Below are 15,581 nucleotides of genomic sequence, written 5' to 3'. Positions count from 1 at the left end.
CAGGATTTTTGACGACATACTATACTATGACTTTTTTTCATGATTTTGGACCACATACTGTACTATGATTTTTTTCATGATTTTGGACCACATACTATACTATGACTTTTTTTCATTATTTTGGACCACATGCTATACTATGACTTTTTTCATGTTTTTGGATGACATAGTATACCATGCCTTTTTTTCATGATTTTGAACGACATACTATACTATGACTTTTTTCATGATTTTGGACCACATACTATACTATGACTTTTTTTCATGATTTCGGACCACATACTAAAGTATGACTTTTTTTTATGACATATACTATGCCTTTTTTTGGCAGACTATACTATGACATTTTTTATGACATACTATACTATTACACTTTTTATGACATATACTACGACTTTTTTTGGCATACTATACTATGACATTTTTTATGACATACTATACTATTACACTTTTTCTGACATATACTATGACTTTTTTGGCATACTATACTATGACTTCTTTATGACCTACTATACTTTGACATTTTTATGGCATACATACATGACATTTTTATGACATTTTCAGGGCACACAGTAGTATGGCTTGTTAATGATATTTCATTGGCATCTTCTTTGATTACTTTTTCATGACTATGACATTTTTAGACAAATATTTATGTTTTATGTATATTTTTATGTTTATATTATACTATGGCATTTTTCTGACATTTTAAGGTAATGTTATGGTGTAACTTTTTATTGCATCATGCATCATGACTTTATTTATTTATTTATTTTTAAATATTCACATTTTTTATGACATACTGTACCAGGGTTTCTCAAGGCTTTGATGACTAAGTGCCTGTGTAGCGTGCCAGCATGTGACTGAGGACCGCACAACACGAGAAGTGCACACTTACTTGTTGGTAACTTACAGATAGATTTTGGAGGTTGATGTTCTGTGATAACTTAGATTTTTCCCCTTTGACAAATAAATACTGCATCACTATAAATTTGAAATTTAAACCTACGGGTATTATAGTCATAGAGGTGGTTTGAGTCCATCTCATACTGTGTGTAAACCTGGCAAAGATGAATCCTCTATTAGGATAAGCAGTGCCCTCTGCTGGCAAAGCAGGCACCAAATCTGTCCTGTGGATTTTGGTCACACTGCATTTTACTAACACATGGACCATGGACTGCTATAAAACCATCAAGCCAGGCACTCAGTTAATCTTCCACCTTAAAGGCCTTCCAAATGTGTCACTGCATGCCATTTGTGAAAGTGCAGATTTATGCTGTAACCAACTTGTACTGAAAACAAAGAACTTTCGATGTCCCCCAGAAAACTGGAAGCAGAAGGGTGAATGATAACCTGCGTTGTCATTAAATTAATTAGAGCTGAGTCAGAGCCAAGTGGATGAATATAAACACACACACTAAGCTTATTTACAATCTTTGTCTCTAGACAGGCCAAAAATAGCAGCTAATCAGAAGTCCCGTTAAGTCCCAATACAATTTAACACAGCCACAACAATAATAATAATAAAAACTTTATTTATACAGCACCTTTCATGCAAAATATGCAGCACAATAAGGATATTATAAACACGGAATGCTTCACCTGAAAATTGACATAATGAATTTAAAACAGACAAACAAGGCAATTCAATATAAAATGACATTTACAAACAGTTTAAAACAAGGATTCAACAATTTTCATCTAAAAGTGGTGGTGATTTGAGATCCTATTAATGGAAATCTCATATAGTATTTCTTCTTGTGTCACCTTTTAAGCCTTCCAACATCATTAACAATCAGAGCCTATAATTCCCAATAGGCACAGACTCACCAACTACCCCAGAACTTCTTCTCAAGAGTTAACCTTACTGTGGGTATTGTCTGTGCCGGGTACGTTCCACAGCTGCCGCAGAATCTTCCACCCACTTGTGGATCAGATAGAACTCCCCACAGTCTTTCTCCATCAAATCCACCACCCACTATAGCAAAACCATAAATCTTAAAATCATTTTAAAAAAAAATCATAAAATGAAATAAATCATAAGTCAGAAAATCATGAAATCATAAAATCATAGAATTGCAGAATCATTATATCAAGTAAAATATAACATTTTTAAAGGAGTTGCAGCAGCGTGAAGCGTAAAAAGAAAGAGTTTCAGACCTGTACCAGGAAAATCAGAGCTAGCTAAAGGCTACACTGCACAGACAAGTTTTTTAGCTTTCTCTTAACTATATTTAGCGAGCTAGCTTCCCTGATATCTACAGGTAGTGTATTCCGTAGCTAAAGGCTGCATTCCCGATCTTCTTCCCGCTGTTGCTGGGAACCTCTGATAAACCAGCAGCAGATTATCGCAGTGTTCTTGGAGGCAAATAGTGGAGTTAGCAATGTAGCTTGGTCCCAGCCCGTTTAGGGCTTTGTATAGAAGGAGGAGCACCTTAAAATCAATTCTAAATGTTAACAGGAGGCCACTGCAGAGCAGTTCAGACTGGCCTTATGTGCTCTCTCCTCTTGGTTCTGGTTAATAGCTGAGCAGCAGAGTTTTGAATGAGCTAAAGTCCCTCAGTGGTGTTTTTAGGGATGCCAGTAAAAAGTGCGATACAGTGGTCAAGTTGGCTTGAAATAAAGGCATGAATCCATTTCTCTGCATCTCTTTCATTTAGAAAATGTGTTTTTAAAAATGTGTGATGTTCATATATTCAGTGGGCAGCATACCCTGGAAGTAAATCCTGAGGCCAAAAACTTGTTTGGCAGTACTCCAGGTGAGCAGTTCCATTGGACTGAATAGGCACCATCTTGGCGTCTAATATCAAGTTGTTATTATGCAGGTGCACCTCATCCATAGATTCCACCATGTTGTTTCTACAGTAGCCTGTAACGGATAAAAAAGCACTGGCTCTGGATAGGGCCATTTGCGTATTTACATTGGCTACTGTAGCTCTCCTACATGCTTGGCCCCATAGACTGTAAAAATAATGGACGTAGCTATGATAACGTCACACAACACCCATTTTTTTAAGACTCGAGTTTGGCATTATGGGCGTCGCCATCTTGGTTTTTTGGAGACAGAAGAGACCATAATTGGGTGAGACGCTGGTGCTGTGTGAGGGGTTGACTGAGTCTGACTGAGAAGCTCAAGCAGCCCCGCGTGCATAACTTAAAGCCCTAATAAAATGGAAACAGTTGAGTTATAAAAAAAAAAAAATCCCCCTCTGCACAGTTGTCATGAAGGATGAAACAAGCCGTAGAGACCAAAACTGTTTTTTGTACCAGGCTGTAAACATGTTTATTTCTGCTGTAAAGTTGGGCGTTGTAACATGGGGGGTCTGTGGGGACTGGCAGGCTTCTGGAGCCAGCCTCAAGTGGTTTGTGGGGACTGGCAGGCTTCTGGAGCCAGCCTCAAGTGGTTGTTCAAAGAACTGCAGTTTTTAGTACTTCCTGTTGGCTCTATGTTTTAGCCCCGCAGGTCGCCGCTTGCTTGGCACATGGGAGAAGTTTCAGTTGGTAGCAATCCGCAACCTTTAGATGAAAATCCTACACACTGGACCATTAAGTCTTTCGTTATATGTCACGTTAGTCATGTTTCAAAGAGCTGAAAAACATTTGCCTGCATTTGCCACATGATTCTTTCCTGTGGCCACACATTGTTTTTGGACATCCAATGTTTCTGCTTCTTTCCAACCCAACTATAGATGACTCACATGATCCTATATTTTCGTTGTAGTAAACAAAAATAAATGCAAATAAATCCCTTTAATATGGTCACATTGTTAAATAAATAGCATAGCATGTAATTTCTAAATAGGTTAAACCTCTTAATATTAAAATATTGTATGTGATCCACTGCATACCATTAAGTCTCATCTTGCAATGAGTACATTGCTTATGCTTCATGTTGTGTGGCTGAAGCACACATATAATAAGCTGCTGTGGTGTTACAGTTCATTTCAGGATAAATTTTCTAGCTGCCACGCACTCCTAAAGTGTGTCACGTGTCACATTTCATATGTAATGATATTCTCCTGCAGTATTGGTTGACTGTTGCTCTCGGCTCAGCTGGACTGACAGGTGTAGTTGGCCGGTGTAAAGTTTAATGAGGATTCAGTTACACTGTGGCCTCGAGCTTGCCTGTAAAAACATAATACACTGAGAAAATGTGTGTGCAAGTGTATGTGTATGTATACACATGCTGTAAATGAGATTAGGGCCTATGACACTTTAAGCCAGAGAAGGTTAGTGGGTGAGGTTATACTGTACACATATAAAATCAGAGTTTAGTCTTCTATCAGCTCGAGAGCCAAAGTCCTAAACTAAATTTATTAGCTTGTCTGAAAAGCTGAAACATGTCTGTGGGATTCACAAAACGCGACCGTGTCATTCAGTTGGCTATAAGCGGCTGTTTTAAGAGGCCATGGGGAATTATTTCAGACAGTCCCTCCCCCTCAGAGGCCACACAGACTGACAGAGCTGCAGGTCAGAAAAGGTGATTTAATCTCTGGGCAACTGTGTACGTGCTCGCCTCTAACATCCGATGATCTCACGGGCAGAAATGTGTTTGTGATTGGCCAGTTGTCCAGATGACGTGGGAGATTTCCCATTCATCACTGTAGTAAAGGCTAAAAGGAGGCAGTGGGGTGAAACAATAATCCTGAAAACAGTTCTATTGTGGTTTCATCTCTTGAGGCTAAATTAAACAATATTAGGGCTAAGCTTCAAGCCGGGTGACTGTGAGAAGCCTGTTTTTCTGCAGAGAAATAAATAAGATAAGACCAAAACAAAAATACAGTGCAAACTTTCATTATTTGATGCTTAAGAAAAAAAGCTTTTGGAAAAGTAAAATGAACCAAGAATACAGTTTTAAACTACTAGACACTTGCTCAACCATAATAAACTGTAAATAAATAGTTTAGATGGGAGTTTATGACATAAGGATTACCTTTGCATTAAAAAATAAATATAATTATACTGAATTTAAAGGAGTCGTCTGCTATAATGCACTGACAGTCAAACATGTCTGGGTAAACAGGTTTACCTCAGGCCAGTCAAAGCAAGTGCTCCCTCATTTAATTAGTCCGTGCTAAACCTCTTTGGGGCATGAAATCATCCCAACAGCAATCCACACAAATCTCCGCCCTTACCCAGTGCGGGTAAATTAGCCTACATGCCCTTGATCTCCGGAAAACATGCGTATCTGTTTTATCTGATTACTGATAATCGTGCAGTAAAAATCTGATATTGTGGCAGCCCTAACATGTAACCTCATCCAATCTGGCATAAAATCAGACAAAAAGACACTTATCATACAGTTCATCTCTGAAAACACCAGATTTTTGTTTTAAATAAAGGTATGGGAAATATAAAAAGGATTGCTGTCAACACCCCTATCTGAGCTTAATCCAAATTGTCTAATCAAAATATGCACAATGAAAGCTGTAACTACAGAGCTGTCTGTCTGTGAACTTAGAGACATTAGAAAAATGAATAATTCAATCACAAAAGAAATGCCTCCACAACAGAATGTCTGGCATTTGAAAGGCGGGGGATTTAGAGACTTTGGGGACACGTGCACAGACAGTTATCCTACTTTGGGACGACCACTTCACAGTATGAGACAGAAGAGGAGAGCAGGAGAGACACGAAGGTCAGCGCCTCGCCTTCTCAAGTGAGCTACTTTACAGTCAGAGCTGTTGGACAAACAGGGAGCCAGAGAGAGACAGTTCTGCTGGCAGGGTTTGACTCACTTTGCTTCATTTAAGGCATCAGTGCAGAATTTATATTGCAGAAGGCTGCGAGAGAAGAAAACAGATTGACACAAGAGTCCTGTCTTGTATTATTGAGATACCATGACACAGCAGATCAGTGGCTCACCGTTCCTCAAGCCCTTCTTCCTGAAGACGCCCGTCCGAGTGGTCAGCCCGCTGAGACAGAGACGACACACACTACCCGCCAGCGAGTTCAGGAACCTCACGCCACAGGATGCCATCAGTGTGTTTGAGATTGAGAGAGAAGGTAAGTCACGTTCCTGACATTTTATGTGTATGTAACAGGGAATATACTGTGGTTTCCTTTCTGTCCATTGGGTAGGTTTAATAAATGTGTCTTGTCAGTGTTCAGTATCATCTTAGTGCCAGTAACTCAACTTAACTTGAAAGAGAACATGTTTCTTTCATTCTGTAGTCTGTTCCTGATCCATCATTACTCCCAGAACATGACCCACTGCATGAACTGGTTCTTTTCACCCCACAGCATTTGTCTCTGTGTCTGGCGAGTGTCCACTTACCCTGGATGAAGTGCTTAACTTCCTGGGTCAGTGCCCTGAGCTGTCTCTGGGTTGGTTTGAGGAGGGACAGCTGGTAGCGTTCATCATTGGCTCTGGCTGGGACAAGGAGAGGCTTTCGCAGGTATGAAAACATTTGGAAAATGTGTAATGAATAACTTTGCTTTTCCATGCAAATGACTGCTTTTGACATACTTGCTACTGCCATGTATTCTTTTTTTCTCCAGGAGGCAATGACTCAACATGTCCCCCACACCCCCACTGTGCACATCCACGTGCTGTCAGTGCACCGTCACTGTCGCCAGCAAGGCAAGGGCTCCATCCTCTTGTGGCGCTACTTACAGTATTTGCGCTGTGTACCGGGCCTCCGCCGAGCTCTGCTGATTTGCGAGGACTTCCTGGTGCCCTTCTACCTCAAGGCCGGCTTCAAGGAGAAAGGACCATCAGCCATCTCCGTATCCAACATGCAATTCCAAGAGATGGAGTACATGCTCGCTGGGCAGGCGTATGCACGGCGGAACAGCGGCTGCTAGTCCATGAACCCCTCTACCCCACCTTCCTTCCACTTACTCACCTCTAACATGGACTCAGGGCAGATAAGATTAACAAAACACAGCCAGGAGATGGACAAATAGAAGCACGGGACCATGTGTGCATCAGTGAACTGGGTTCAGTAATGGTTACAAGGTCTTCCTGGACCTCCTGATGTCTGCACTGCACAGTATCCCACTAAACAAGGAGCGAGGTCTTTGTGAGGAGAGACCAAGAGTGGATCAATGCAGAAGAGGAACCAGTGGCTTTGCTGACATCAAATTAAACTCCCCTGTCACCATTTGCATCTTGGCTTTGTTAACTTAATGTTATATCTCCATTTATTTGTCACAAATCACTGTATTAATGTATTCAATTCATTAAAAAAATCAGCATTATATCTGGAGTTGTGATGTAAATACTGTTCTATTTTTGTAAACCATATAAATGAAAAGGTGTTATGAATTCATGGTCCTTACTGTAAAGTGAGCTACTTAAATGCAGCCACTAAAACGCTTGCATTCAATAGAATATTTCTTTCTGTCATAATTTGAATAAACAATAAAACAATCTTCAACAGGCGTTTTCTTGTAATTAAGAGAAAGTCAGACCAGTTTAATTTTTTTTTTTTTTTTTTTTTTTTACTGTTGTTTTCAGTTACATGTGAGTAGACAGGTAGCTAAAACACTACCGTGTTCAAAACAATCATCACTTCTTGAGAAGCAATAAACAAATAAAAGAAAACATTCGAGTGCTCAGCATAATGTAACAAAAATATGGCAGTAGTTGGTACATTTATCAACAAGGCACAAAAGGTATCAATATTTGATTTTTGTCCCTGCTTCTGTATGAGGTTGCCTGAATAATAAAACCTATGTCTGGAGTGTGAATGTAAAAAATTAAATATTCCTTCTCTCTGTACCAGCGCTGGCTTCACTAATTCCTGCCTCACGTGTAAAGGGCAGCTGGGAATTTTGATGAGGTTCAGAAGTGCCATACCTTTGTTTCACTGGACAGTGAAGGAGTGACAATGACTGCCGGTGAACAGGGAGGTGATTAAAGGAGGTGTTTAAGATGAGTGGCATAGGTATTCATACTGACAGAGTAAAAAAACTTAACACAAGTATACTGTCATTGTTCACAGAGAAGGGGACAGTCACACGGGGGCAGAGTGGACACACAGACTGGCTGATATCATCTGTTAGTCCACATGTTTTGACCTGATGCCTTCCTGCCGCGCTCACGCCGTCCACAATTCAGTGGAGGTGAGCGTTGAGGTCGTACTTCTCGCAGAATTTGTCCGTGAAAGGGATGCAGGTGAGCAACTCGCACCATTCACACTTGATTGGGTAGACATAGAAGAGCACCACGAGGCCTGAAAAGAGCCCGACAAACACCAGCAGGAAGACGATGATCTGACAGCGTTTGCGGTACAGGTCCATGCGGCCGAAGCTGATGTAGGGTAAGAAGGCGAAGGACAGGAAGAAGCCGGAGATGAAGCCACAAATGTGGGCGAAATTGTCGATCCAGGGCAGGAGCCCAAAGGCAAAGAGAAAGAGCACCACACAGAGCAACTTAGTGAAGGCCCTCCAGGGCTGGGCCAGGATCTGCCAGCTCTGAAACAGCTCCACGAACAGGCAGGCAAGGATCCCAAACTGAGAGCCGGCTGGGCCCACCTGATACAAAGATAACAGAGAGACAGGTATAAGCCTACAAAAACATGTTGGTTAACATTTATAACATGATTTTAAAGAGACAGTTCACCACAAAATCAAAAATGCATATTTGTCTTCTTACCTATAGTGCTATTTATCAATCTATATTTTGGTATGAGTTGCAGAGTGTTGGAGATATCAGCCATAGAGATGTCTGCCTTCTATTGAATATAATGGAACTAGATGGCACTCAGCTTGTGGTGCTCAAAGTGCCAAAAAATGCATTTGAAAAACTCAACGTCAATGTCTCCTTCCAGAATTCATGACCTGTTTACTCAAGATAATCCACAGACCTTGTTGTGAGCAGTTTCATGTAGGAAATGTTTTCCTTTTACCAAACCACATCCACCAACCGTATCACCACACAGAAGGAAGTGTGCATCTACTCATTGATGAGCAAGATGCAAGATGTACACATTAATGGCGTTCTCCTTGGTTAGGCTGTTGGTTAGCTAGCTCAGTGGTGCTAGGTGAGCTAGCAGGAGACATACACAGGTCTTGCTGCGTGGTGATACGGTTGGCTGGTGTAGTTAGATAGTATGAAACTAGTTCCTACATGAAACCGCTCACAACAAGGTCTGTGGATTATTTTGAGTAACTGGGTCATGAGTTTTTCAAATGACCATCACAAGCCGAGTGCCATCTAGTTCCATTATATTCGAGAGAAAGCGGACATCTTTATGGCTGTTATTTCCAACGCTTGGCAACTCAAACCAAAACACTCTAGATTAATAAATAGCACTACAGGTAAGAGAGAAAATATGTATTTTTGATCCTGGATTGAACTGCCCCTTTAAAGTTCTACATTATGTGGCATTATTAGTAAATATTATTATTACTCATGACTGCACTGTGATATTTTTTGCACTGATATTTTCTTGGTGATTACCTCTGCTCTATAGGGCAAAAAGATGGCTGAAGCTAAGTTGCCAGTGATGCCACTGAGAATGTAAATGATTGAGATGCGCAGCCAGCCCGCCAGCTTCTCCAAGTCCCTCAGGATGGTCATCTGGAAAGCCACCGACACCAGGCAGTGAAGGATCCTGGGAGGACAGACATGGACAAAGTGTTCATGAGTGTGCAATGTAATGCGTGTGTGTGTGTGTGTGTACGAGGGAGAAAAGCCGCACGTGTGGGGAAGATAATTCGCAAAGCCCTCAGCAGACCAATGACTTTGCCCATCAACAAAATCAGTCTCTATCTCAGTGAAGCTTAATGAGTTCGTGGAGTAAGGGCACTTTGTTTAATTACCCAGGAGACAGATAACAGACGGTATAAAGATGAAGCACTGCTCCTCTTAACTGTGAGGTCAGCTCTTTGTGCTGACTGACTGACAGGTCTGAACTACGCTTAAGTAGTGCCATCAGTTTGAAATATACAGTGCAACTGCAATTACTTCATCTGCTCTTATTTTACATATTTGTGACACACAGTACAGAAGTAAAATGAGAGCAACTCCAGCCAGAAGTGAATGAATAAGATGATGCACTAAACAGTAGTGAAATATTTTTATTCAGCCAATATTATATCATCGGCATACGAAGGTCTCTTATTTTACTGGACCACCCATAATACTTATTTTTGCATTTTGCAACGTTTCATGAACTCTGTGTAAAAGCTGCTCTTTCTGATAAGGCTGCTTTAAACTACAGATGTGCTTGGTTAGTCAACTAGATGATGAAACGTTGCAACCCTTGCTAGTCGAAACCAGAAATACTGACTGGTTAAACTTGTTATTAGACACTTAAAGGAGGAGTTTGGATATGCATGTGGGACTAACAAGCGGCTCTGATCATCATAGGCTCCCTAAAACTCACGTGCGCATCCACAGATGCAGAAAGTATGTTCGAGCCTTCACACACACTCGTGCCGGCAGAATGTCCTCTCGCTGGGCTAAATGAGAAAGGTGCTTAGGCTTAGTTGGGGGCACGTGTGTGTCTGTGTGTGTGTGAATTTGCGCGTACACTCATGCATGATAGACTTACTGTCTGAATGTGTGCATTTTTGAATGGCGATGAGTTGAGGCATTAAATACACAGCAAATACATTTTACTTTTATTAAGTGCCACACATTTCGGCAGCATTTAAATTACGTTTTCGTTATTGAAAAATTGGATGATGTTTCTCAAATGGCCTATCTTAAATGATTTCTGAGTGTTAAACTTCTGTTTAAAACATCAGGGAAATCGGCTGTTGGGAACGTCCCTATTTTAGGCATTACTTAAACATCATTATTTTTTGTGTACACCGACGAGATGACACAGCAGGACAGCAATTTTAAGTTATTGAGACATGCTGATGACATGGCTTTAGCTGCTCCTTTCTTTTTTATATGAATAATGTGTGCGCTGAATACTTTTCACAAGTCTCCAAGCTGGAACACTGCTGTAAATCTGGCCTTCTGCTTATCAATGCTCAAACTAGAATTACCACTTAATGGTTGTATGCCTCCGCTAACCATTCAAGTTGCATGTCTGTGAAAATATCATCAAAGTGGACACCCAAGATTAGAGTCACCAGTTCAGTATCAGACCAAATATCCCCTCTTCTGTTCCTGAGATATGGTGTTGAATAACGGCCAGAAAAGTGTTTTTGCAGAACATTATGATATCACAGTGAAGATGACCTTTTACCCTTTGGAGATAAAATGTCATCACTTCATCACTTTATCCTGTTAGAAATATGTGAGAAATGTTGTCATAATTAGCATTAGAACATATAATGAGCATGTAAGTTATGGCCAAAAATATGTTTTGTGAGGTCGCATTGTCCTTTGATCTTCGACTGCCAACATCTAATCAGTTCATTCTTGAGTCCGAGTGGACGTTTGAGCCAAATTTGAAAAAATTCCCTTAAGGTGTTCTTGCAATATCACGTTAACGAGAATGAGACAGACAAGGCCACACAGACCTTTGAACACCAAAATCTGTCAGTCCATCCTTGAGTTCAAGTGGAGTACCGTGTTTAAGGAGCGAGTAGACAGATGGACAGATGAACGGACAACCCGAAAAAGTAACGCCTCCAACAACGGCTGCCGCTGCACGGAGGCGTGAAAACAAAGGAGCTTATTTTAAACCATGCGAACCTGCCCCCCCATCATTTACACTTCATGACCAATCTGTGGAAACTGTGAACTGTTTTAAGAATGTAGAAACACATATGGATGACAAACTGAGTTTCACAGACGATGTTAATTCTATACGAAAGAAAAGCCCAGCACAGACCACTCTTAGCAAGGAAACTTTGTTTAACTTTGTTTAACTTTTCAACTTTGTTAAAAAACAAACATAAGCTGGACAGGATCATCATAACAGCAGGAAAGATAGTGGCCGCCAACAAAAGTCATTGGATGACCTTCACAGTAAAGCTGCACAAAGGAAAACTTTGCCCATCATTGGTGACAATAAGCACCCCCTCCATACTGACTTTGAGTTGCTCCTCTTAAGGAAACACTACAGAGTACAACTGGCAAACAAAAAGATCTGCAAAGGATATTTTGTTCCAGACAAACCGCATTTATTTGCACTCTTCTTCACTGAATGTTTGCTGCACCCTGCGTGTGTGTTGTATTTATTGTGGTGCAATTGATGCAATGTGCTGAAATTTGCTGTGGTGATGTAATGTGATGTTTTTATAATATCTGGTGACACCACAGGTGATTTCCTGACCTCGGCTGGACAATTGTTATTGTTGACAACCAATAACCTCACCTGCGCTGCTGTATGCTTTATCCTCTGCTGTTGTTTGTCCTCTTTTATTTCTTTTACATATTTGCGGAATGCCTCTTATCTTTCTATGCATTTCTTTTTTCATGATGTGGGTATGAATACACAAAGAACTACTGATAGCCAGAGTCAATTTCCTTGTATATGCCAAACATACACAGCCAATAAACCTGACCTTGATTCTGATCTTTTAATCATCCTGTTCCTCCCCGCTCGGTGCAAACACTGTCCTTGAAAACACTCATCTGGAATATCAGGCTGGGACGAAGCTGACTTTCAGCTCTTTACGAGACACAGCAGCCTGAAGATGTGAAGAAGCTGATATTAAGGATATTTATTGTCTAAATAAGGCTTGTTTTAACATGTTCGTCGGGAAAGAAAACTTGTACAGACTAAGATGTTGGTGAAGATTCTCAGTCATCCAGGTCATGGAGTTCCATCTAGTTTCTTGAAGACGTCTCACCTCTCATCCAAGAGGGTTCTTCAGTTCTGAAAAGCCACTTGGATGAGAGGTGAGACGTCTTTAAGAAACTCAAGCAAGTCCAGGTGCCTACATGTAGCACTTAAGATTGTAACTTTTTAAGTGTTTTGTTGCTATGTTGTTTAGATGCATGCTGCCTCTTACACATTTCCCCTTTTAGATTCTGTGCATCACAGTGCTTCATGATATATCACCAACTCTAGCTCCTGTACTCGTCATTGTACGCTTTATAATTTGGTAGACTGGCCATCACTACATCTACATGGACAACTTCATTCATATATTTTTATGTGCAAGGCCATGCTGGGAAAACTCCCACGATATACATGTCATCTCCTGATGCAGACCTCCAGCAGTCTTCAGGCTTTCTTCCAAGGGTTTGCACCAAGTTGGGGGAAAAAAGCCTTCTCCTGCTTTGCTCCCTGGATTTGGATTAATCTGCAGAGTGTACTACATCTAAATAATCTGGTCCCCTTAGAAAAATTTAAACCCATGTTTAAGTCCAGGTAACTGAGAAATGCAACTGCATTTTGAGCTGGATTTAGCTGTCTTAGCCAGGTCTCCCTCAGACAAGAGATTTCCATCTTGACGGACTTCCTAGTTAAATAAAGGTAAAGAAAAAATCTTAGAATAAGCAAAACTACTTGCTGACAGCTACCGACTCACCCAGCATGCAGAAAAAGTGAGAGCCAGAGCCTGTAAAACTGATCTGGGATCTCGGGGTTGAGGAAAGGCAACAGTCCACACACATCGTCCATGCAGTGCACCTGAGGAGGAACACAGCTTATTAAGTAAGGTTCCTCAGTCATACAGTCCTAAGATCACAAATGGCATATAAAAGAAGATAGATTGGTATTTAGGAAGTACATAAAATAGCACACCACATTAAATATAGCAACAGATCAAAGAGAAAGCTGCTTACTTGAGAGCAGAGCGTAGCCTCCTCATGAAAGTAACCGTTCATGAAGTCGCAATATTCCCGGGATGTGATTTCACACCTTGATGGAAACATGCAGCCATAGCCAAATTAGTAAACTCATCATCATGTGCTTTATAAGTCCAGAATAAAGTTTTATCATTGAAGTAGGTTCCTTAGCTCTCCTCACCTCCCTTTGGTTCCAATGCAGCAGGGTCGGCCTGTGATGGTACAGTCTATATGAGGCAGGTTGGTGTGGTTCCCTGTGTTGTACCTGGTACAAATCTTAAAGAGGCAGAGGGGTTCTTTTTTTTAGATTTCTGTAGCAGTGAATTACAGTTTCAAAACTTCATCTGTGCCAAAATGCGATGTACTTCCCTGATTCATCAAAATAAAAAGAGACATCATATTTTTTAATTAAAACCAAAACTGGAGCCTGGTGGATGTGTGCCATTTCATAATCATAATATATCTAATGTATTTTTCCCTTCTAGTGACAATTGGTGTGAATTTCTGAGGGCTGGAGATATCGGCCATGGAGATGTCTGCCTTCTCTTGAATATAATGGAACTAGATGGCACTCGGCTTGTGGTGCTCTAAGCGCCAAAAAAAATACATTTAATAAAAACTCAACAGCAATGTCTCTTTCCAGAAATCATGACCCAGTTACTCAAGATAATCCACAGACCCTGTTGTGAGCAGTTTCATGTGGGAACTGTTTTCTTTCTACTGAACTACACCTGCGAACCCATTGCGCAGAAGGAAGTGTGCATCATGTGTGCTCATGAGCATGAGACGTTAACATTAATGTAATGGTGTCCTCCTCGTCTGAGCTGTAACATTAGTAAGCTCAGTGGTGCTAGGTGAGCCAGTAGTAGATGCACATCACATGTCGCAGGTCATGATTTCTGGAAAGAGACATTGCTGAGGTTTTTTATGTATTTTTTTAGTGCTTTGAGCACCACAAGCCAAGTTCCATCTAGTTCCATTATGTAAATGATCTTTGCCAATTTGCTTTTGTTGTGAAGGTTAAATTCTAAAGGCACGCTCTTCTTTTGACAGGTACAAGCCAGGGAGTAAGATCATAAAGGCAGGCGCTCTTACTTTCTAAGGGTTTGTTGCCTGTAGTAAGAGGAAGATTGAACAAATATTGTTTACAGAGTGAATACATCTTCATAATGAGAGTAAATGTTTAGCACTTGGCTGATACAGGCACAAGGTTTGTCTACATTTTATTTCATATTGTGTTTAATATTGTGTTGCTTTAAAATTATATTTTAATAGTTTTCTCGGAGTTTAAATGAGCATGTGTGCTAGATAAATGCTACGTTGCTGTTAGCCCAGTGTGCCAAAAGTTTGTTATGCTATGGAAGAAATCAAATATTTTGTTGTTGTTTTTTGTTTTATTCTAGCTCTTATGGCAAGTTCATGATGTGTTTGGATATACATTACTGGAAATACAGTCTTGTGAACCTTCAGTTAGAGAGCCAGACTGTTAATCAGCCGGGGATGCTACACATTGTATTCGAGAGAAGGCAGACATCTCTACAGCCCATACCTCCAACATTCGACAACTCACAGCAAAACAATCTAGATAAATAGTGCTACAGGTAAGACGGAAAATACGTATTTTTGATTTCCCTGTCTTGTATTGAGAAGATACAGCAGTGGCTTATCACTGGGAAAGAAGATTTGCCTTTCTTTGTTTTCAAACTTTTTCAAATACTGGAACAAAGGTGATTAATTCCTTCGAGCATTTCATCAGGGTCAGATGATATGTAAGTGATCATCTGTGATGTAACTTCTCAGACAATCTTGTCTATGATCTCCCTCCTCTTTATGCCTGAATACCAGACAGTGTTTTACTGTACTCACTGGCCACTTGCTGATGTCGTCAGGCCATTCATGAGGTGATACTGAGGCAGGCTCTAGACATATC

At 40.6% G+C, this 15,581-nt stretch overlaps 2 protein-coding genes across 3 annotated transcripts in view; one reads left to right on the top strand and one right to left on the bottom strand.

The window, feature by feature from the left end:
- Window positions 1–4,220: 4,220 nt before the first annotated feature.
- On the top strand, window positions 4,221–7,935 carry aanat2 (arylalkylamine N-acetyltransferase 2). The gene is made up of 3 exons (XM_050069818.1): window positions 4,221–6,006; window positions 6,244–6,398; window positions 6,502–7,935. The coding sequence occupies exons 1-3, from the start codon at window positions 5,841–5,843 to the stop codon at window positions 6,805–6,807; spliced, it is 627 nt and encodes a 208-aa protein (XP_049925775.1). The 5' UTR covers window positions 4,221–5,840; the 3' UTR covers window positions 6,808–7,935.
- A 6-nt stretch (window positions 7,936–7,941) lies between these two features.
- Window positions 7,942–15,581, bottom strand: part of rhbdf1a (rhomboid 5 homolog 1a (Drosophila)) — a 41,918-nt gene continuing 34,278 nt past the window's right edge. For both annotated transcript variants that reach the window (XM_050069806.1, XM_050069807.1), the window contains 6 exons: window positions 15,518–15,581; window positions 13,833–13,927; window positions 13,649–13,724; window positions 13,393–13,493; window positions 9,410–9,563; window positions 7,942–8,481 (listed from right to left, as the gene is read on the bottom strand). In XM_050069806.1, coding sequence (XP_049925763.1) covers window positions 8,062–8,481; window positions 9,410–9,563; window positions 13,393–13,493; window positions 13,649–13,724; window positions 13,833–13,927; window positions 15,518–15,581 — 910 coding nt within the window. In that variant the 3' untranslated portion in view covers window positions 7,942–8,061. The remainder of the gene's footprint in view (window positions 8,482–9,409; window positions 9,564–13,392; window positions 13,494–13,648; window positions 13,725–13,832; window positions 13,928–15,517) is intronic.

The sequence above is a fragment of the Epinephelus moara genome, chromosome 18 (assembly GCF_006386435.1).
Source record: "Epinephelus moara isolate mb chromosome 18, YSFRI_EMoa_1.0, whole genome shotgun sequence".
In the NCBI taxonomy this organism is placed as follows: Eukaryota; Metazoa; Chordata; class Actinopteri; order Perciformes; family Serranidae; genus Epinephelus; species Epinephelus moara.
This window is presented reverse-complemented; position numbering and strand designations above follow the sequence as displayed.

Coding starts and splice junctions, on each gene's coding strand:
- aanat2 (XM_050069818.1), top strand. CDS start 5,841: ATGACACAGCAGATCAGTGGCTCACCGTTCCTCAAGCCCTTCTTCCTG. Junction 6,007..6,243: donor GTTTGAGATTGAGAGAGAAG/GTAAGTCACGTT, acceptor TTCACCCCACAG/CATTTGTCTCTGTGTCTGGC. Junction 6,399..6,501: donor ACAAGGAGAGGCTTTCGCAG/GTATGAAAACAT, acceptor TTTTTTCTCCAG/GAGGCAATGACTCAACATGT.